This window comes from Palaemon carinicauda, chromosome 42 (assembly GCF_036898095.1).
Source record: "Palaemon carinicauda isolate YSFRI2023 chromosome 42, ASM3689809v2, whole genome shotgun sequence".
In the NCBI taxonomy this organism is placed as follows: domain Eukaryota; kingdom Metazoa; phylum Arthropoda; class Malacostraca; order Decapoda; family Palaemonidae; genus Palaemon; species Palaemon carinicauda.
The window spans coordinates 52,442,929-52,465,813 of NC_090766.1; the positions used below are offsets into that span (position 1 = coordinate 52,442,929).

General features: G+C 41.4%; 1 protein-coding gene across 2 annotated transcripts in view; it reads right to left on the reverse strand.

The window, feature by feature from the left end:
• LOC137632972 (putative ATP-dependent RNA helicase TDRD12) overlaps positions 1–22,885 on the reverse strand; it is a 99,140-nt gene that overhangs the window by 52,534 nt on the left and 23,721 nt on the right. For both annotated transcript variants that reach the window (XM_068365111.1, XM_068365110.1), the window contains exons 5-8: positions 14,887–15,020; positions 13,100–13,200; positions 8,637–8,867; positions 7,448–7,560 (exon numbers count right to left, since the gene is read on the reverse strand). In XM_068365111.1, coding sequence (XP_068221212.1) covers positions 7,448–7,560; positions 8,637–8,867; positions 13,100–13,200; positions 14,887–15,020 — 579 coding nt within the window. The remainder of the gene's footprint in view (positions 1–7,447; positions 7,561–8,636; positions 8,868–13,099; positions 13,201–14,886; positions 15,021–22,885) is intronic.

The window sequence follows — 22,885 nt, forward strand, 5'->3', positions numbered from 1 at the left end:
TACCAGTACCAGTTTTAATCCTCGTCCAAGCACTCGAGCATATGAATATACTTACCCGGTGAATATATAATAGCTGCAACTCTGCGGCTCGACAGGAAAACACACTCAAAAAACTCGCGAGCGATCGCTATGAAGGTTGCGGGTGTGCCCACCAGCGCCAACTGTCGGCCAGATACCCCTCTTGCATGTAAACAAACCCTTCAATTCTTCTCGTCCCGCTGCATCTCTATTGGGGAGGAAAGGAGGGTCATTTAATTTATATATTCACCGGGGTAAGTATATTCAAAAAATTTATTTTATAATTAAATTATCATTTTTAAATATTTAACTTAGCCGGTGAATATATAATAGCTGATTCACACCCAAGGCGGTGGGTAGAGACCAGAGTTAATTAAGTTTACAGCGTATAAGCTAAGAGTTTTTTCATTTTGACAGTTATCAATATAACAAAACCAAAATATATAGGTACCTGGTAAGGAAGTTGACTTAGACGATTACTCTGCCTTGTAAGTCTGTCTTCCTCACGGAGCCCAGCGATCCTCTTAGGATGCTGAAAGACTCCCAGGAGCTGAAGTATCAAGGGTTGCAACCCATACAACAGGACCTCATCAAACCCCTAATCTGGGCGCTCTCAAGAAATGACTTTGACCACCCGCCAAATCAACCAGGATGCGAAAGGCTTCTTAGCCTTCCGAACAACCCATAAAACAATATTGAAAACCTTTCAAGAGACAGATTAAAAGGATTAGGAATTAGGGAAGTGTAGTGGTAGAACCCTCACCCACTACTGCACTCGCTGCAACGAATGGACCCAGTGTGTAGCAGTCTTCGTAAAGAGTCTGGACATCTTTTAAGTAAAATGACGCGAACACTGACTTGCTTCTCCAAAAAGTCGCGTCCATAATACTTTGCAGATTTATTTTGCTTGAAGGCCACGGAGGTTGCTATATCTCTAACTTCGTGCGTCTTAACCTTAAGCGCAAACATCGGTCTTTCTCATTCAAGTGAGAATGAGCTTCTCGTATTAAAAAAATACTGATAAAATATGACAAAGCATTCTTTGACATAGGCAATGAAGGTTTCTTAACTGAGCACCATAATGCCTCAGATTTCCCTCGTAATGACTTAGTACGAGCTAAATCGAACTTAAGAGCTCTAACAGGACATAATACTCTTTCCAGTTCGGTTGCCTACGATCTCTGATAAGCAAGGAATATCAAAAGATTTAGGCCAAGGACGAGGAAGGCAGTTCATTTCTGGCCAGGAAACCAAGTTGAAGTGAACAAGTGCTTTTTTCTGTAGAAAAGCCGAAGTTCTTACTGAAGGCATGAAGTTCACTGACCCTTTTAGCCGAAGCCAAGCACACTAGGAAAAGTGTCTGAGGGTGAGATCCTTCAGGGAGGCTGATTGTAATGGCTCAAACCTGTCTGACATGAGGAACCTTAGGACCACATCTAAGTTCCATCCAGGAGTTGCCAAACGACGTTCCTTAGAGGTCTCGAAAGACTTAAGGAGATCTTGGAGATCTTTATTGTTGGAAAGATCTAAGCCACTATGTCGAAAGACCGAAGCCAGCTTGCCCCTGTAGCCCTTAATCGTGGGAGCTGAAAGGGAGTGAACCTTTCTCAGATGTAAAAGAAAATCTGCGATTTGGGCTAAAGAGGTACTGGACGAGGACAGAGATGCTGACTTGCACCAGTCTCAAAAGACTTCCCACTTCGACTGGTATACTCTAATGGTAGAAGCTCTCCTAGCTCTTGCAATCGCACTGGCTGCCTCCTTCGAAAAGCCTCTAGCTCTTGAGAGTCTTTCGCTAGTCTGAAGAGGAAGTCAGACGAAGAGCGGGGAGGCTTTGATGAACATTCTTTACGTGGGGATGACGTAAGAGATCTACCCTTAGAGGAAGACTTCTTGGAAAGTCTACCAGCCATTGAAGTACCTCGGTGCACCACTCTCTCGCGGGCCAGAGGGGAGCAACCAACGTCAACCTTGTCCCTTCATGAGAGGCGAACTTCTGCAGTACCTTGCTGACTATCTTGAATGGTGGGAATGCATATAAGTCCAGAAAGGACCAATCCAGTAGAAACGCGTCTATGTAGATTGCTTCTGTAACTAGGACTGGAGAGCAATAGATTGGTAACCTTTTGGTCAACGAGGAGGCAAAGAGGTCTATGGTGGGTTGACCCCAAGTAGCCCAAAGACTCTTGCCCACGTCCTTGTGGAGGGTCCCATTCCGTGGGTATCACCTGACCCCTCCGACTGAGACAGTCTGCCAAGACGTTCAAGTCCCCCTGGATGAATCTCGTCAACAGGGAGATGCTCGAATTCTTGACCATAAGAGAAGGTCCCTTGCAATCTCGAGCAGCGTGAAGGAGTGTGTGCCTCCTTGCTTGGAGATGTACGCCAAAGTTGTGGTGTTGTCTGAGTTGCCTCAACCACTAAGTTTCGAAGAAGCTTTCTAATATCATCAAGGCCAAGTGGGACTGTTAATAGCTCCTTGCCGTTGATGTGCATGCTCTTCTGACTTGAGGTCCACAGACCCGAGCATTCCCGACCGTCCAGTGTTCGCACCCCAACCCAAACCCGACGCGTCTGAGGACAACACGTGATACCGTCTCTAATGTCTTGTCCTAGTTCCAGTGAGAGGCTAGATGGAACCGGAGAGGGCAGAAGGTGTAGTCTCCCTAGTGAGACAAACTGCTCCAGGGATGAGAGAGTCCCTACGAGACTGTTCCAACTCCTGACTGAATAAACGTTTCGTTTCAGCATTAGTTGGACTTCGAGCAGGGCTTGACTGCGAATTTCCATCCCCAAAATATAGAATAATCTGGGACTGGGATCAGTTGGGACTTTTAGGTTGACCAAAAGTCCCAACTCCCTGGCCAGACTCAACGTCCAATGTAGATCCTGCAGACAGCGAAGACTGGATGATGCTCTGAGAAGCCAGTCGTCCAAGTACAGGGAGGCTCGGATCCCCGATACATGGAGGGATTTTGCCATATTCCTCATGAGCCTCGTAAACACGAGAGGCGCAGGACTGAGGCCAAAGCACAGGGCTCGAAACTGGTACCCCACGTTCCTGTAAACAAACCTCAGAAACGGTTGGGAATCCGGGGTGTATAGGATTGTGGAAGTATGTCTCCTGAAGGTCGAGAGAGACCATCCAGTCGCCTTCCATAAATGCTGTCAAGACAGCCTGGTAGACTTCATCGTGAAGTTTGTCTTGACAATGAACACATTGAGCGCACCTTGCCTCTTACGTACTCCTGCAGTGAACATGGCTGCCAAATCATTGGAGCATCCCTGAGGGACTTGTTCCTGCAGAGAACGTGGCTGTCAGATCATTGGAGCCATCCCTGAAAGCCTTGTTTATGCATGACATAATTGTACAGCAAAACTTCAAAGGCTCGAAAATAGCTGTGAAGTCGACCTGTAAAATCTTGGAGCGTCTCATGCCCAGGCGTCAGGGAGAGTCTATGAGGTTTGAGAAGTCTATCTGGGCAGAGGCAGGAACTCCCAAGCCGAGAACTTCTCTCATGTCATATCAGACTCTTGCTCTATAAGCCAGTTTAAAAGAAGGGAAAGCAAAGGCTGTCTCCCCCAAACTCCTCCTGGTGATAAACCAGTCGCCTAGCAACGTAAAGCTCTCTTAGAAGAGCGAGGAGAGCACTAGCTTATAAAACAACGGCTTCGAAGTAGCTAGGCCTAGTGTAAGCTCTGACGTTTAGGCGAGACGAGGAGCAGCAGTTACAAAAAGATCCGGACAAAGATCCTTAAAAATTAGCATGATTTATTTAAAGTCCATAGAGGGCTAAGCAGCTTTAGGCTCCTCTCCGTCTGACAGAGTCTCAAGGGAATATCAGTAGGAGGGGGAACAGCAACTTCCTCATCTGAAGGAACCTTGTCCGATAATAGAGTCTCAAGCAAGGGAGAGACCTACCGTGGTGGCAATGCTTTACAAGCAGAGTCCACACGCACTGGTGCATTAGTAGCGGACCGGGACGCAACGTCATGTAACTGCTTGACAGTCTGTGAACTGTCAACAACAACAGGTGCGTGAGGACGCACAGCGTCCACTCGAGACTGCTTTGACCGCCTAGACTGGGCAGTCAAAACCACACACACACACACACACACACACACACACACACACACACACACACTCTCTCTCTCTCTCTCTCTCTCTCTCTCTCTCTCTCTCTTCTCTCTCTCTCTCTCTCTCACCGAAGAGAAGAGTCCACTTACCTTTCGTCAATAAACAGGTTATTTGAACCAAAGGAAAAAACTGAAAGGTTTTTCAATTAAAAGTTCCTTTAAAATAGTCTTTAAAAACATTTAAGCTTTGAAAGAAAAAAGAACAAAACGTCAGAATCGATTTACTCTTTCTGCAAAGTGAAACCGTGATACTCTCTCTCTCTATCGTAACGATAGAGCGCAAACTGCGTAGCATAAAAAAACTAAACGTTAGTATTCATCTTGAAACAGTACGAAGACTATTCAAAGAAAAAAACTATCATAAAATATTTACTTAAATATATTTCATTTAATAAGTTTTAAATCATTAGCTCTGTAAAAGTTATTTACGATTGAAAAGGGCTCAACGTTGTTTAACTTCGGTTTCCAAGTTAGGACCGCCTACTCTCAGGAAAGGTCGCATATAAACAAATCATTAAATTTATTTTGATGTTTATTATAAATGGAAAGCTAATCGAAGAGGCCTAATAAAGGTGGTTGAGATATAAAATATATAGAGGAAAATCTATAATCAATTTATAACGTGATAAGATAATTGCTAAAAGCCTAAAACACACTTCCGTCTAAGGGAAGGGTCGGCCATTTAAAAGTCAAAGAAAGTCCATACTCTCTCTCTTGTAATCAAAAATTAAATCTATCCAAAAACGAGTTCAAGATTTAAGATGAAGATAAAACACCTGCACTGCGAAAGCTCAAACCAAAATGAAGTACTTCACCAAATATGTTGAGAAAACTCCAGGTTCTACAGCCAGTATTGATACGTCTTGTCGTCAACGTCGACAGAGAAGAATTGAAGGGTTTATTTACATGCAAGAGTGGTATCTGGCCGACAGTTGGCGCTGGTGGGCAAACCCGCAACCTTCATAGCGATCGCTCGCGAGTTTTTTGAGTGTGTTTTCTGTCGAGCCGCAGAGTTGCAGCTATTATATATTCACCGGCTAAGTTAAATATTTAAAACTGTACATTTCTTATCTCTACAAACCTGAACCCTTTAGAATAGCAGAATTATCTTCAGTAAAGCTCGAACAGCCGTTGAAATTGTTAACAGGGTAGTTAATGACAGGTGGCAAGACTTTAGATTAATCCCACCTGCACTCCTGACAGACTTCCCTTTTAACCTTCGGCTCAGGACAGAAGGGTGGTTGAGGTGGAAAGTTTTTCTTTAAAGGACTTTTCAAAGTTTTTTCTATTTGCTCTAACAAGATTTTCATTCTTTAAAACAGGGAGCCTCACTTATTGGTGGGTAGGAAGACCCCACAAAAACTGGACTGGTTAGTTCATTTTCTTCCTAGGATATGCTGATCTTCCTGGTCCCATACAGGAGCAAGGGAGATGACTCCAGCAACCTCCTAACTGTTCACTTGACACGGAAATAGTTACAGATGGTTTCATATTATTAGAACCCAGATATATGTCCACTGTAGGCTCTAGAGCCTTTAAATATGCGGCCCCAGACTATAAATTAAGCTCCCACTAGATATTCGAAAGACTGAAGATATTAAGTCTTTCAAGAGTAAACTGAAGACTTTCTTGTTCTGAAAATGCTTGATATTGTGGATTTGACAATAACCGAGCAATATGCAGTGTGGAATGTTGAATGCTTTCAAACGAATATGATGAAATGACTTGAGGTCATGTAGAGAGTAGGGTTCCTCTGCTCTATAGGACCAAAAAAGCAGCCTTGAAGTAAAGTAATGTAAAGTACCTGGCACTGGGTCGATGAAGGCATAGTTCTCTCCAAAAGAGGTGGTGCAGTTTGGAATGAAATACCTGGTGCATGATGGCCAATGGCTAGGTATTCATTCCACCTTACTCCTTCCGTAAAGAATATGTGGGAGAACTACTACTTATTGATCCTGATCCAGTCCAATGAGAATGGAGCTAAGAAATGTAGCTTACCAACATCAATGTCAGATCCAGCATATAATGATATAAATGCTACAAACCACAGTGTGGGGAAAAAAAGAAGCAGTAGAAGAGCCAGTCACTCTACCTTTCCTTTAGACTTACATCAAACACGTTATCCTAAACAACAGGTATCCTGTCCTGTATGGGTGCTGGGCTGGCTACGCAACTGCTAGAGCTGCCATGACAGGGCCAAAAATTAAAGTGTTGAAGGACTTGTGGGTATACTTCCTTGAATAGAAGGCTGTGAAGGTTGTTTGTCGATCCCAACTTGATCACCTGTCCGACTGCAAGATTTTTCAGTCTTAAGTGGGATCTTTACCCTTGATTTGGTGAGCTTAGGTCCAAGCTGGTACCTCGAACCCCTCAAAAGTTGCAAAATATGCTCTTTGATAAGACTCAAAAATCAAGAAATAGACTATTCATATCTCTTTTTTGGTTATGCCAGTGATAAGGAAGAGTTACTGACACTCAAGCACGAGAGGGCAAGTGGTCTTCAGATAGCCCAGCAAAGCACTAATGGGACCAAGAAGCATCTCTTTTTGATAACCTACTGATGTTTCATGATGCAAATGGATGGGGAAAGTCTTGAACTCGGGTGCGTGTGTCTTTGAGTTTGGAGTTAGAGCCTTGCTCAAGACCAATAGTTCTAATATTGTTTCTATCACTTTTTTTGTGAGCTAGGATGGGGGGTTTGGGAGAGCCTATAGGTCTACCTGCCGAGTCAACAGCAGCGATTACCAGGCCCTCCATGGTCCTAGATTGATGGAGAGGGGGCTTGGGCACTGCACCCATGTTCACTACTATGTTGTCCAGTGTCTTGACTCTGCCTCTCATGAGTAACCCTGAACTTCCAAAGCTATAGGTCCCTTACAAATTATATTATTGTTCTGAATGAGTTTCCCATACCAGAGTAGGTTGCTCCTGATTCTGTTGCCAAGACCCAGATACCCAGAACTCAAGACTCCACCATTCCTCCATTTGCCATTTTAGCTTTGACATAACAATTCAAATGACCTTCACTGTCTTGTGAGATCCATCTGTCACTGTGACAGAAGGACTTTATTGTCGTCTTATTGACACATAAATGAAGGAAACATGGCCTCCAAAAACACGGCAGTGTCATTCTGGCTCTGGCATCTTCTCTTGTCTTATGCTTTTTAGAAATGGCATGTCTTGGTAAATGATATTTATAATTTGGCCTTTCTACCATCAATGGGTTTGCATAAAAATTCTATTTCAAGTTTTAAAAATAAACTTTATAGACACAACAATATCAGAATATTACCTTTGCCACACCATGCTTTGTCTCTTCACAGTTGAATTCTCGAGTCTTGCTCTTTAATAAACGAGACTTTAAATTTCTGTCCTTTTTGTAATCCATTTGATTAGATGGCACACCTGAAAGCATAGAAAAATATTTTAAAAGAAAAGTACTGCAATCTACGCACTTTTCATCTCATTCTACATCATAAGTTTAATGACAATACAGTATATAATTATAAACCAAATCTACCTTTTTATGAACTATAAGCAAAGTTCCTCAATCTACGGTGCCTCCTAAAAGAAACAAGACAAGCCACACTTGACCTTCGTCAGCTGACACAGACACACAACGCAACAAATAAGAAATTGTCTTTGTAAGGCAAGTCTACTCAAGGAAGTTGTATGGATCAAATTCTTACCATAAAATTATTACAACAGAGGTTTGAGAGTAAAGGGAAAAGCTGGAAGTGACTCATCTGGAACTACATAAATCTTATGAAAGAGCTAAGAAATGACATGTAAAAGGCACTGAGGATGCACAGTCCTTGAAGTACCTCGTTGAAAGATACTAATTGAAATTAAAGCCTGTTTTGGATATAAAGCTAAGACAATTTTGATATTAGGGTGTTATATCTTCATGAGTTTAATATTCTAATAAGTTGAATGTATGAAAGGGCCAGAGATTTTGGTGCAAGCTGTAAGATGAGAAAGGAGTTACGGAGGAGCAAGCAGTGACTGACGTATGAAGAACATTCAGTATTAGAGGAAAGTAAATGGAGCTACAGGGATTTGGATGATATTCCTAGACATTCTGAGGAAGCAATTCTATATAGGCTATGTACATATGAATGTGTATTTCATGGCAACACAAAGGAATTTGGTCAAGCAATGTGGGTTAAATTATCTACAGTATTTGTAATCTGTTACATGCATGAATATTCATAATCTTTGAAATTTACCTCTTGAAAACTGAAATTCTTTTTAGGTAATTACAAACAGTTTAATGTTTGAAACACAGCAGGGAAAAAGTTATAATATTCCTCAATAATTAAACTATTCAACAAATTAATCATCCACGATCTTGAATCAACATAAGCTATTTAGTTTGGGTCTGCAAAGTGCCAAAGACAAAGATAATAATGTGTCCAAAATTCATTAATTGCAATCCTGAAAAGAATTAACCTCCACTCAAGGATTAAAAATAGACTGACCTTCCACCCCATTTTTAATCCTGTCAAATCCTTCCAAAAGCTCACGTTCATAACTGGCAAAGTTCAGGCTAACTAAAATCCGGGCCAGGTCTTCTTCAAAGTTTCCAGAGTGGTTTTTTTTCTGCTTAGTAGTGACTTCCAGCAATTCGGGCAACATTGATGGAAAAGACTGCAGGACTGCTGCCCAATCACTGAGCTTCATGTTCAAGGTCAGCAATCCATGTATGGAACCTTAAAAAAAATAGAGAAGTGGAGTAACAATGCACTTGTAATAAGGATATAACTGCAATTGGTGATTGCAAACAAAGTTTAAGCACATAAATCTACTTTATAATTACTAGTATCAAATATAAAATGACTGGATGCCCTCTTTGGTAAATAGGATTCTTAACTAAATATACATACATACATACATATACCAAGGCACTTCCCCCAATTTTGGGGGGTAGCCGACACCAACAATGAAACAAAAAAGAGAACGTCTCCTCTCTATGTTCCTTCCAGCCTGACAAGGGACTCAACCGAGTTCGGCTGGTACTGCTAGGGTGGCACAGCCCACCCTCCCCCGTTAGCCACCACAGATGAAGCTTCATAATGCTGAATCCCCTACTGCTGCTACCTTCGCGGTCATCCAAGGCACCGGAGGAGGCAGCAGGGCCTATCAGAACTGCGTCACAATCGCTCGCCATTCCTATTTCTAGCACGCTCTCTTGCCTCTCTCACATCTATCCTCCTATCACCCAGAGCTTCCTTCACTCCATCCATCCACCCAAAACTTGGCCTTCCTCTTGTACTTCTCCCATCAACTCTTGCATTCATCACCTTCTTTAGCAGACAGCCATTTTCCATTCTCTCAACATGACCAAACCACCTCAACACATTCATATCCACTAGCTGCTAAATCATTTCTTACAACCGTTCTCACCCTCACCACTTCGTTCCTAACCCTATCTACTCGAGATACACCAGCCATACTCCTTAGACACTTCATCTCAAACACATTCAATTTCTGTCTCTCCATCACTTTCATTCCCCACAACTCTGATCCATACATCACAGTTGGTACAATCACTTTCTCATACAGAACTTTCTTTACATTCATGTTAACTGCCCCCAACACTGCATCCTTCATTCACTCTCTGACGTACATCTGCTTCCACTCCACCATTTGCTGCAACAACAGACCCCAAGTACTTAAACTGATCCACCTCCTCAAGTAACTCTCCATTCAACATGACATTCAACCTCGCACCACCTTCCCTTCTTGTACATCTCATAACCTTACTCTTACCCACATTAACCCTCAACTTCCTTTTCTCACACACCCTTCCAAATTCTGTCACTAATCGGCCAAGCTTCTGTTTCGCGTCTGCAACCAGTACAGTATCATCCGCAAACAACAACTGATTTACCTCCCATTCATGATCATTCTCGTCTACCAGTTTCAATCCTCGTCCAAGCACTCGAGTATTCACCTCTCTCACCACTCCATCAACATACAAATTAAACAACCACGGTGACATAACACATCCCAGTCTCGGTCCCACTCTCACCAGAAACCAATCACTCACTTCATTTCCTATCCTAACACATGCTTTACTACCTGTGTAGAAACTTTTCACTGCTTGCAACAACCTTCCACCAACTCCATATAACACCATCCAATTCCACATTGCTTCCCTATCAACTCTACCATACGCTTTCTCCAGATCCATAAACGCAACATACACATCCTTACCTTTTGCTAAATATCTCTCACATCTGCCTAACTAAATACAGTATAATCTTTTTTAATCAATTTGTAGTTCCTAACTAAACAAACCTGAGATCATTAATAGGAGTATAACTTCAAAGAAGCTGGAAACATCTGTTAGGATTTTAAACAAGATAAACATAGTTGTCTGCTAGGTGGCGGTTAGCAAGGATGATTGTGTTTGTGGATAATCTTGCACGTGAAGCTAGTGTGAGGATGATTGTTATTGGATGTCAAGGCAGGACAAGAGACACGATGGTTGGGACATGTGGTTTAATGAGCCCTCAGATACAGACCGACTCGGTTGCTCTCTGCAACCGGCACACTCACTTGGCGCCTGCCCGCCATGGGAAAACATATTTTACTTGCAGGTACTCCATCATCCCCCCCGAGATTAATACATGGGTATACATGGAGAGGCAATGATAAAAAATAATGCATGGATAAACATGGATTAAATTGGGGGCATGTGCGAGAATAGAAAGACAGGTACATAGCTGTCAGTAATGCAAACACAATGTGCAGGTAATACATGTTCATAGGATAATATGAAAAGCAAAGGCAATAAAAAAAAATATGCAGGTGCGAGAATAGAAAGACAGGTACATAGCTGTCAGTAATGCAACCACAATGTGCAGGTAATACATGTTCAGCCAGATTACACTGACACTGAGGGCACTGGAAATTACAATCGGTGGCCTTTTGAGAACACTTTAAAAAGTAATCACTGACACTTTCTCCTGGGCCTTGTACCGCATTAAAAAACTCCGACCATAACACAGCACGGTTTGTAGAACGCAACACAATATCGCGAATAAAATCCATGGCTTCCGTGGCGGTGAGGTTGCTCCATTCCTGTGAGGTGAATCTGGCATCCAGCGCCCGTTGTAAAGGGGGTGTGCAGTATAGCCTGATGTGGTGGACGACCTCGTGGGGCGGTAGTCTGCACAGTTCGATCCAGCATTCCATCGACCTCCTCCAGGACCTGAAAGCGGCGGGCTTCAGCTCAATTTCGCACTTCTTCGGGGCTGCAGAGGCAGGGACACGAGGTGCAGGGGTAGCATGTGTCGAAAGCCGGTCACGGAGAACGTTGATCATTTGCTGCTGTGCCGCCATGGCCTGCCTGGCTTCTTGCAGGGCAGGGACGAGTCCACGGAGGACGACGGGGCGTGCGGCCCTTGGGGTGGACTGCACTGAGCGGCGCTGGAAGGGCATGGTGAGGGTCACGTTGGTCCTTGAGAATCACTGCGCCATATTGGATGTCAAGGCAGGACAAGAGACACACGATGGTTGGGACATGTGGTTTAATGAGCCCTCAGATACAGACCGACTCGGTTGCTCTCTGCAACCGGCACACTCACTTGGCGCCTGCCCGCCATGGGAAAACATATCTTACTTGCAGGTACTCCATCAATTGTGAACATAGACTTTTGAGCAAATTGATGACAATGTTTGTGAGGCTTGTGCACATGGAAGTTTGTGTATATGAGCCATCACACAAGAGGGCATAAATGATCATAGGCGTGAATGATCGTATCCGTGTATAATTTTGAGCACAGATTATCGTTCGTGACAAAGGTTGTACCCATGCAGGTGTTCGTGCTTGTGGAGATGATTTCGATCAGGGGCCTCAACACCTCTATCAGATCTCTTGAGGCAGTAGTTCATGGGCATGGAGGAATCACTGAAGTGTCCAGGGACCCGAGAGGGCAAGACCAAGGCTCTGCGTCCTGACCAGCAGCATTCATGCCTTGCCTCAATTTTTAGTATAACACTGCTCCTCCCACAAAACTCTGCAAAGGAACCAGACTGAGACTCCGAAGAGTCAGACAGATCCGTACTCACTCAAGAAGGTAGGCTCCTAGTACCACATTGTCTCTTCCACAGAGAGAGAAATGGTACGAGTTACGAGTCGATGAATACTACTGATTGGACTTCCTGGACTTTTACGATGGCCTCTTCTAGTCATCCTTCTTCAGAAGTTACTGTGACGACTCAACAGAGATGAAGTAAGGGAGAAGGGAGAACTTGAAGTTCGTCTTCTCTGGGGTTGTGAAGGAATGATGATCCTCTCACGGGGAAAGAGACCAAAATAGCACAACTGGATTATATATCCTTAGCACCTTCTGGGATTGGCATACACTGAAGTAAAGAATGTCATCATCCCTACCCTTTACTATCAGCAGTAATGGAACTCATCTTCCGACAGAGCATCAGCATGTCTAAGGAAAACCAACGAAGGATAGAACAGCATCAGACATGCCACTCAACAAGAACAACTATGTTGGCTAACAGCAGGTAGCACCTGAAATGGTCACACAATTACAATTATCAGGAAATACTTTATATCCTTGTCTTCTTCCATTAATTTCCCTGAAATGCAACTGTCTATCAGACCATTTACTCAATCTGAAAGAAAAGCAAAAGATAAAGATGCCGAGAAGTACGTCAGTACTCTCCAGCAGCCATTGTCAAAGTGAAGGCAGCTCTACCAGTCTGGTGGGTAGGGATTACCTGCAACCTGGCAAGCAACTATGTTCATTTCGCTGAAAAGCTTAATGGATTTTTCCAGCTTCCCCGAAGTCATATTCATATCAAAGGTCGAAGGTTTGTATTACAGTACAGTATATGTAAGAATAAACACTTTTTGCTAGGACAGGAACATTACCCATTTTATAGTGTAAATTAAGAGATTCAACATTTTACATACCATCACTTTCCATCATAACAGGAACAAAGTCCACCTGGTGCTTTTGCTGGAAAATTGTTTGTACAAATTTGGTAGCAGCAGCATCCCATTCATTGTTTTCTCTGAAAATCATAAATGTAGTAACTTATACAGCACAATAAAATAGCAAATTTCAAAGTAATTTGGACTTTTTATTAATAAACAAACACAGATCTTTTATGTAAGCATATTCCTGGGGTAACTTGAAAGTGGTTATTGGAGCTTCATAACAATGTAGTTATGTGGTGATAGGTAAAGGAGTAGTAAGGGATCACCTAATTGCCTAAGAGTAGCGGAGTGTTAAAGTACCATCCAGTTGCCTAACAGTAACATATCACATTCTCCTTTATTTTTTATATAAAGGAGACAAACTCAACTCTTGCAGAGCTGGCCCAATTAACATCGGGAAGAAAATGATTATTTATATTAATGTTAAATAAATGAAATTCTCCTTTAGCAACAAAGATTATTTACTTTCAAGTAAGAGACTCTCCTTGATGATATTTTTCCACATTTGACTGGTCCCATCCCAATAATCTGATCTTGAAGCTGAAACCTGAGAGGAAAGAAAATCACCACCCAGAAAAGTCACATTCAATATATGAAAGCAAGCAGGGGAGAGCCAATTCCTGAGACTTCCAATATGACCTGGAATGGATGCAGAGACTGATAGGGTCCTCTGCCAAGATTTAGTTCCTAATGCTGACCTATACTCAAAGTAAAGTTCAAGGGAATCCTATCTTTCCTGTTAAGATAACAGGAAAGAAGTGTATGTAGGCAGAATTATAATCATCTGAGGTTACTAGGATAGCATTGAACATTTGCTTTGCCACCTTATTAGAGAAGACAAAGAACACATAGTTGGGCCAGTCTTGAGACGTACTTGGTTGTGTACTTCTACATTTGCCAACCTGCATGGACACAAATTGAGCTACCAACAACTGGGAAGATCATAAGGCAAGGGGAAGACGCCTCACTCAAATGCCTTGCTTCACCAACCCAAGAACAACAATGCACCTTAACCTAGATGATAACTTGTCAAAAACTAGCCCAAAGGCTTACAGGTATTGTACTGTGAAAGGGGGGAATAAGCCTGCTTTGACATGTGAATTGAACGAAATATGTTGAGGGGAAAAAACTGATAAAGTGAATAGTTTGTCACTTCCAACTCCACCTTTCTTATCTAATAAGCAGAAGAGATGCCAAGTTTAAGGTAAATTGGTCATTGTTAATATGTTAACATTAAAGGACAGCAGATTGTAATTACTTTGTTGTCTACTGTGTCATTATAAGAAAAGAAACCTTCACTACTTTATATGGGGGGACTTCTAAACTATGGTGAAACTAGACTTACGTGCCGTAACGACTTATTATTACTAGATAAGCTACAGCCCCAAGTTGGAAAAGCACGGTGCTATAAGCCGAAGGACTCCAAAACCAAAAATAGCCCAGGGGGAAAGGAAATAAGGAAATAAATAAACTTTCAGAACAAAATATCCAAAGAACAGTAACAACATTAAAGGAGATCTTTTAAACCTAAATTATAAAAATTTCAAAAAGATGAGGCAGAGAAATAAAGCCAAAAGAGTGCAGAGTGCACTCAAAAAAATGTATACAAATAATGCACTCAATGGAATTTAAAACAATGGCACAGTATACAATGCATTATAAACAAGGTTACTGTATAGTTTTCCAAAAAATGTCCTACTGTAATTGTAAAATTCATGTTCTGTATCTAATTTCAGTAAAGGAAAAAAAAAAATACTTACCCAGGTAAAAGCTTCAACTGTGTAGAGGGTGCATAATGAAGTGTAACTGGTGAAATGGCAAACAATTTTATAAGCTTGGCCTGAAAAGGTACACTTGTCCAACTTCCCTGTTCAAGCACTCTAACGCAACCACCCTGAAAAGCAGAGGAAGATAACTCAAATCAAAGATCATGAAATTTTCATAAATTAGGTTTTTTATTAGCCATCAGTTCCAGACAGCATAAAATTTTGCTAAACAAATAACAAATTGTAAATAATTTGTAATTTTCCTAACTATACAACCCTGAGGCTCTTTACGTAGGAGTATTATTTTTGCGCAAGCCGAAACCAACCATTAAATTTTGCGAGGTGTAACTACCCACCAATGGTTAGCGGGAGTGTGGGTAGCGTAGGTAGCCTGCCACCCCGCTCACACCAGCACTTGGTAAACACCGTCACTTTGTAATTGCGGCAGGTCTTCTTGGGGTAAGTGATGGAGGGAACAGTATAGGTATGTGCAAAGAGGTTCAGGTTTGTATACTTGGGAAAAATACAAATTATTCCACATTTGTCATTTGTTACGGCACTAAATACAAACCTTACACTCTTTACGTAGGAGACTCCCTAACCCCAATGGCTGGAAACTGTCCCGAGATGTCCCTTTTTGCTATGTAAGAGCTGTTTAGAAAGCATCGTAATACCTCATGATACCTTTACAAGGTCAAGAAACCAAGGAGCATCCTTCTATAATAGAAGTGTTTCCGAATGAGTCTCTCATGTCTGCTTCCTTGGTTTAGGAGTTGCATTGAAAGGAACGGGGCGAGAAGATGGTAGCTCGCGCCCGTGTTTATGCTCATCTTCCCTGCTACTCCGCCATCTACTTGTCTACTAGGGAGATTGGTATGAGAAAAAAATCTCTACCCTCTTTTGTGAGGGAACGCACAGTTTCTATTGTAAAATGGATCTCGTAGATGGCGAGCATTGGCAAGTACTGATAGCACGAGTGCATTGTCATCAGTTCGTATAGGTAAACCAAATTCTACCTGTGCACGCTAATGAGGTAGGGAATGTTGAAGGGGTAGTGCTCGCCTTTGTCCTAGACTAAGTGTCTAGCGCGTGCGCATCTATATGAATAGACTCGCTAAAAAGAACAACACACACAGGGTTAGCGTGCGTCTGAAGATGAGGAAACTCCCTGAGAGGAGCAGAATGCATAGCACCAGCGTGCGTCAAGGTGAAGGAACTCTCTGGAAGCAATACGCATAGTAACAGCGTGCTCGCCTTCCTCCGGCAGAGGAGCTCACCCTTCCACCTTGGTAGAAGCTAGAGTGCACAACATGGCGTTTATTCACTAACGCGTCTAGAAGAAAAACTCTCCTATTCCCCTTATCTAATGTAGGCGAAAAGCGCGTTGTTTTCCTTCCCCGTAAGGGAGAGGGAGAACAGGCAGCTTGCTACACGCTTACACATAGGCAGCAAATCATGTTTCTCCTGATGAGGAGAAACTAAGGGGGCAAGCTCATGAAAGCTTGACCTCGCATAGAGCATAGTGTTATGTTGTGTTCTACAGACATGACGTGTGAGAGGGATCGCAAGCAATTGCCTCCCATCATCATTGTCCAGCTCTGAAAACCAGCCCTCTGATAGGCTAGAGCTAGGCATGGACAAAGCCAATGCCCTTCGGAGGAATCTCCAAAAGGGAAGACCACTCAGAAGGCAGTCTCTCCTGTTGGCAGGAGAAACAATCAACCCCTTTTACATCGGACAAAGCTCCTCACAGGCGAGAGGCTTACATAACAGAAGCCGGTGAAAGAGACCTTTCCCTCATAAGGGAAGATCGACCAACACTTGGTGAAGAACTGCCCTCCCTCGAACGGAAAGGTTGCTCAACATCTGGTGGTAAACTTACGGGCAGGTCATTTTCTCTCTCCTTTGGAAGTTCGATTCCGAGAACTCCCTTTGAGACATAGCTGAAGCTAGACCCTCGGTTCCTTCGAAGGGATCCTGAGCAAGTCACTCCAAGGAGTACTTGTCCGCAACTTTTCATACCCACCCACCGAAGCAGGGCAATAAAGTGGAGGCCAAAAGGGTTGAGCAGGCAGAAGACTCTTTAGGTTTCCCTTCAGAATCTCGTGGGGATGATTTAACACTTATGGAGGATGTCTGCTCCATTCGCATGCCAAACCGTTAGACCTATTGTAACTTTTCCTTACATGGAACCCGTGAGCCCCAAGGAAGGCCACAAAAGACGAACTGGTGTCAGCCAGCGCTGTTTCTCTATGGGAAACAACAGAGGACTCCGACACGCAAGATTGTCCCAGAGTCACATGGCCACCACTTGTGCTGTTCTACTCCTAGGGGAAGTAGAATGAGCAGTCATCGAGAAGAGATCAAGTAGATGGAGAAATACAGCAAGGTTCCTTCCCTTCAAAGGTTAACCTCGAAGGAGAGTGATCCCTCTTTGCCTTCTTCTTTCCCATACTTAATTTCTTTCATTGGGAGGGCGACCATTCCCTACACTCCACACAAGCAGACTCAAGCGTGCAAATGTGACCTCTACTAGCAGGAAAAAGACCGTGAGGATCTGCCTCCTCAACAAACATGAAGGTACCACACCGGCAGCCTTCAACACCATGGAAAACCTGCATACTGGATCTCACAGGCAGTCAAACCTGAAAAGAAAAGGGAAAATGGTTTCAACATTTAGGCTGGTTCTTAAAATAAATGGATATTTATTTTAGGGTTGGCAGAGGAGTCAGACATGTCTGCACTCTACTGAGCCAAAATAAAAAGTGACGCTGTTTAGTTAGTACTGGTGTGAGCAGGGTGGCAGGCAACCCCTACTACCTTCCTCCCGCTAACCAGCGGAGGGTAGAAAGACCTCCCAATATTTAACGACTGGTTTCAGCTAACGCCAAAATAATAATTCTACAAAAAGAGCGTAATGTTTGTATTTAGAGATTGAACAAAAAGTACTATAATCTTTAAATTCCTTTCCATCATATCTTCCCTTTCTATGGTTAATAAAAGGGCTCTTTCCACCTCCTTTATCTAATACTGTACACTTGAACGACAGAATTTCCAGATCAACATATTTATCTATGTAGGTTTCCCATACATTCCTGTTATTTCCTACTACTCTGAGGTCTTCTACCTGCTAATTTCACACATAAAGGTTTAAGGGGACCGTCCGCCATGTCCGCCATTTTGTTTTTCTAATGATCCAAATACACCATTTCTATATATCGTTAGACTTATGATACCTTCATCATATAAAAATTTCAAGTCATTTGATCAAAAAAACTTTGATTTATTAGCAAAAATGATGATTTAGAAAAATAAATTGGGTACATTTTTCCCCACTAATAAGACAGCAATTGTATTGAATCTAATACCATGAAAATGACTTTATAAACCGAACAATTCTGTCAGACAGAATTTTGATTTTTTTTCTTTTTTAAATTTCTATTCTTTTTCCCTCGTCTAGACGCAAAATAATCGTGAAAAAGAAAGTAAAGTAAAAATTAAAATTATGATTGACAGAATTGTGGGATTTCTATTCCTCTTTTCAATGATATCTTCTCTCTAATATCGAACAATAAATAAGTGAGAAAAATGTACCTAAGTGTGAAAAAGTGTTTTTGAGGTATGAGCTCCAAAGATTTGCAACAAATTTTCGCTTCTTTTCTTAAAGAAATCAAGATAACAATATTATGATAACTTTTATTGTTTATTCCTACATAAACACACCCTAAATAAGGTATTTGAACCCTCAATTTACTATTACAGACAGTCCCCAACTAACGAACACAATAGGGACCGAGAGTCTGTTCGTAAGCTGGATTGTTCGTAAGTCGTTAGTGTTAAATTTTGGTCAAGGGTAGGCGTAACCTAACTCAGATGTCTACGATTTTCAGCCGTAGAAGTCAACAAATAGCCCCTTTCAAATAAAATAGGTTATTACAAATATTTTACTTTATCATATTACAGTAGTCTGTATAATACTTTAAAGTTCAGTACAGTACTGTTGTTTTATTATCCTGTACTGCACACTACATATAGAAACTTGCACAAACAATCGGCCATACATATGCACTGCATTTCTGAATCAGCTGACTTAAAGTAAAATCGTAGTAAATATAGTGTACTGTACATTTAGTACAGTACTGTACATTAATTCCTTTTTAAATAAATGTACTGAAAGCTATTTTATTGTTCCATTACCCATTTTTTTTTGCTAGAAAATTACGTAAACAAGCGGCCATTTGCATTATGTACTGTACTGTAATGTTTACCTTTTCACGGTGATCAAATCAGCTGACTTGTACCGTACTGTATTTACTGTATGTAACAGTACTGTGCATTCAACTGATTGATGGTTGTTTTGGTATTGTTAAATAAAATGCAGAAGGTTAGTTTACTGAATTGTTTTATTTTAATTCTGACCGACGGAATCATTCTTTGTAGAGTATACGTCACGTATCTTGTGACGTCATGTATTTGGCGGAGAAGCGCGCTGATAAACCGAATGATTTCCTTTCATTATGTTGCCGAGTAATCTTATTACAGCATTCCCATAATCGAAACACCGAGTAACAATATCAAGTGTTTTAGTGGTCTGTATCATTAGTTATGAGATTAGTACAACTTACCGTAAAGTTAAGAAAAAAAGTCTGATGACGATATATTTCTTCTGGCGGAAGGCGAGAGGCAAATCAAGTGATTTTCTTCCGATCCGTTACTATTCCCATAATCGAAACATCGAATAAGGATATAAAGAATTTTTTAATAATTTTCAAAGAAATATGAAGATTTAACTGCATTAAAAATCAAAATACGGAGAGAGAGAGAGAGAGAGGAGAGAGGAGAGAGAGAGAGAGAGAGAGAGTGGGGGGGGTGCGTATTCCGTGTGTAACTAATAAGGTCTATCAACGAACTGTATGGAAAATGTGATACCCTATAATATATTGGCGCTGTTGTAATATTCACTATGAAGAGATTTCGAATATCAAGAAAATTATATAAATCAAGTGTTATTCGTACTATATGTGCGCATAATCGTAATACTGCAGCGTCACCTTGAGATCAGCTGATCTCCCAACCAAAAGTAAATCAAAAGTAATTGTTGATTATTGAAAGGCTCAAGAAATTAAAAAAAATATGAACGTGCTTCAATAACCACAATTAAACACAATAATGTCTAATGAAATATGAAGGCTTAATATTGAACGAAAAATTGAATACTATATGAAGCTTTAGAATTAACTACCCGTATGCGATTGACAGAGCGAGCACACACACACACAGAAAGAGCTACAACGATTTCGCATGATACCTAATAATAAGAACTGTAGGGAAACTGATTTTCTGTAACATATTGGCGCTGATGTAATATTCATCTTGAAGATATTTCTAATATGTTAAGAAATAAAAAAAAAATGCCCAAAAGTCTGATGACGTTGTATTCTTCTGGCGGAAGGCGAGAGGCAAATCAAGTGGTTTTCTTCCGATCCGTTACTATTCCCATAATTGAAACATCGAATAAGGATATAAAGAATTTTTTAATAATTTTCAAAGAAATATGAAGATTTAACTGCATTAAAAATCGAAATACGAGGGAGGGAGAGAGAGAGAGAGAGAAGAGAGAGAGAGAGGAATTTAAACTTGCGATGAAATCTACGGACTTCGTCAATTTGTGTTCGTATCTCCGGATGTTCGTAACACGGATGTTCGTATCTTGGGGAGCGTCTGTACTATGTTACGAGTTGCCAGCGATCTCTCATTGTTGCCAGTGTTATTTTTAGTTAGCATTTTCAGCTTTATATTCTTATTCATGTTTCCCTCTCTTCTTGGTTCTTTTTTCTTGTTCTCTGCTTACTTTTTGTTCTTTCTATCACCTTAGGTAACACTGGCCTTGCTATAAAGTTCAAGAGGACGCTGTGAAAGCACAAAGTAATACGAACTTCAAGTAAACAAACACATGCATTATAACTTCTATACGTCTTCGGAAACTCTGGCTGATGTTCTCGTAGCTGGTAGTTTTCATTTACCTACCCCCTACCAATGCCTTCCATTTCTGCCAGAAGTACGAGATTTTGAAACATACAATGCCTTCCATTTCTGCCACAGAGAGAGAGAGAGAGAGAGAGAGAGAGAGAGAGAGAGAATTTAAACTTGCGATGAAATCTACGGACTTCGCTCAATTTGTGTTCGTATCTCCGGATGTTCGTAACACGGATGTTCGTATCTTGGGGAGCGTCTGTACTATGTTACGAGTTGCCAGCGATCTCTCATTGTTGCCAGTGTTATTTTTAGTTAGCATTTTCAGCTTTATATTCTTATTCATGTTCCCTCTCTTCTTGGTTTCTTTTTCTTGTTCTCTGCTTACTTTTTGTTCTTTCTATCACCTTAGGTAACACTGGCCTTGCTATAAAGTTCAAGAGGACGCTGTGAAAGCACAAAGTAATACGAAACTTCAAGTAAACAACACATGCATTATAACTTCTATACGTCTTCGGAAACTCTGGCTGATGTCTCGTAGCTGTAGTTTTCATTTACCTACCCCTACCAATGCCTTCCATTTCTGCCAGAAGTAGCAGATTTTGAAACATACAATGCCTTCCATTTCTGCCACAGAGAGAGAGAGAGGAGAGAGAGAGAGGAGAGAGAGAATTTAAACTTGCGATGAAATCTACGGACTTCCGTCAATTTGTGTTCGTATCTCCGGATGTTCGTAACACGGATGTTCGTATCTTGGGAGCGTCTGTACTATGTTACGAGTTGCCAGCGATCTCTCATTGTTGCCAGTGTTAGAGAGAGAGAGAGAGAGAGGAGAGAGAGAGAGGAGAGAGAGAGAGGAGAGAGAGATGGAGAGAGAGAGGGAGAGAGAGAAAAATACGATTTTGTCAAACTCAGGTATGCAGACGACGCGGGGGTAAGGATGATATCATCATTTAAAGACCGCTATATCATAATTTGGAAAAATAATTTGACTAATTGTTCTTTCTATGACTTGGGTAACACTGGCCTTGCTATAAAGTTCCTGAGGACATTGTGAAAACACAATGTACATATGAACTTCAAGTAACAAACACATGCATTATAACTTCTATACGTCTTTAGAAACTCTGGCTGTTGTTCTTGTAGGAGTATATTTCGTTCAACTACACTCTACCAATGCCTTCCATTTCTGCCAGACGTACGAGATTTCAAAACATAAGTAAAAAAATTGCTATAAATACGCAAAAAAAAGCACACAAAGACGATTCTGTCAAACTCAGTCACGCAGACGACAGTAAAGATGACGTCATCATTGAAGACCATTATATCTTTGTTATTTGTAAAAATAATAGGCTGAAACTTCTGGAGAGCATGTATGATATGTTTACGCATACATAGAAGCAATAAAACAATTTTCGATTTCTGAAAGTTGGTATTTCAAAACACCATGGCGGACGGTCCCCTTAAAGGTCGCTCATGAATGGCAGAGGCAAGGGACAGTGACATTGCCCTAGAGACTGACCATATGAATCACATGATCAGCGCTCAAGCCCCCTCTCCACCCCAGCTAGGACGAAGGAGGGCTCGATAATAATGGCTGCTGATGACTCAGCAAATAGCCCTATAGGCTCCCCCAAACCCACCATCCTTAGCTCACAAGGATGGTGAGGTTACATGAACCAAAGAAACTATCGAGGTTGAGCGGGACTCGAACCCAAGTCTGGCGTTCAGCAGTCAGGGACGTTGCCACATCGGCCACCATCACTTTATTCAGGCCTGAATAGTTTTAAACTAAGAACTTGAAAAGAACTATATCTTAGGAGTTATTTAAACAGAGTGAACTACCATAAGCACAATACAATAACAACAATTTACATTTTGTCTACTTTTCTTTATTCATCCAACTACCTGCGACTCAAGTGATAGCATTTTATGCAAATTAACTCTTGTGTGTAATAAAAAAAAACTAATTTCTACATCAAATCAGGATCAAAACTAGGACAAGTCAAACTTCAAATTA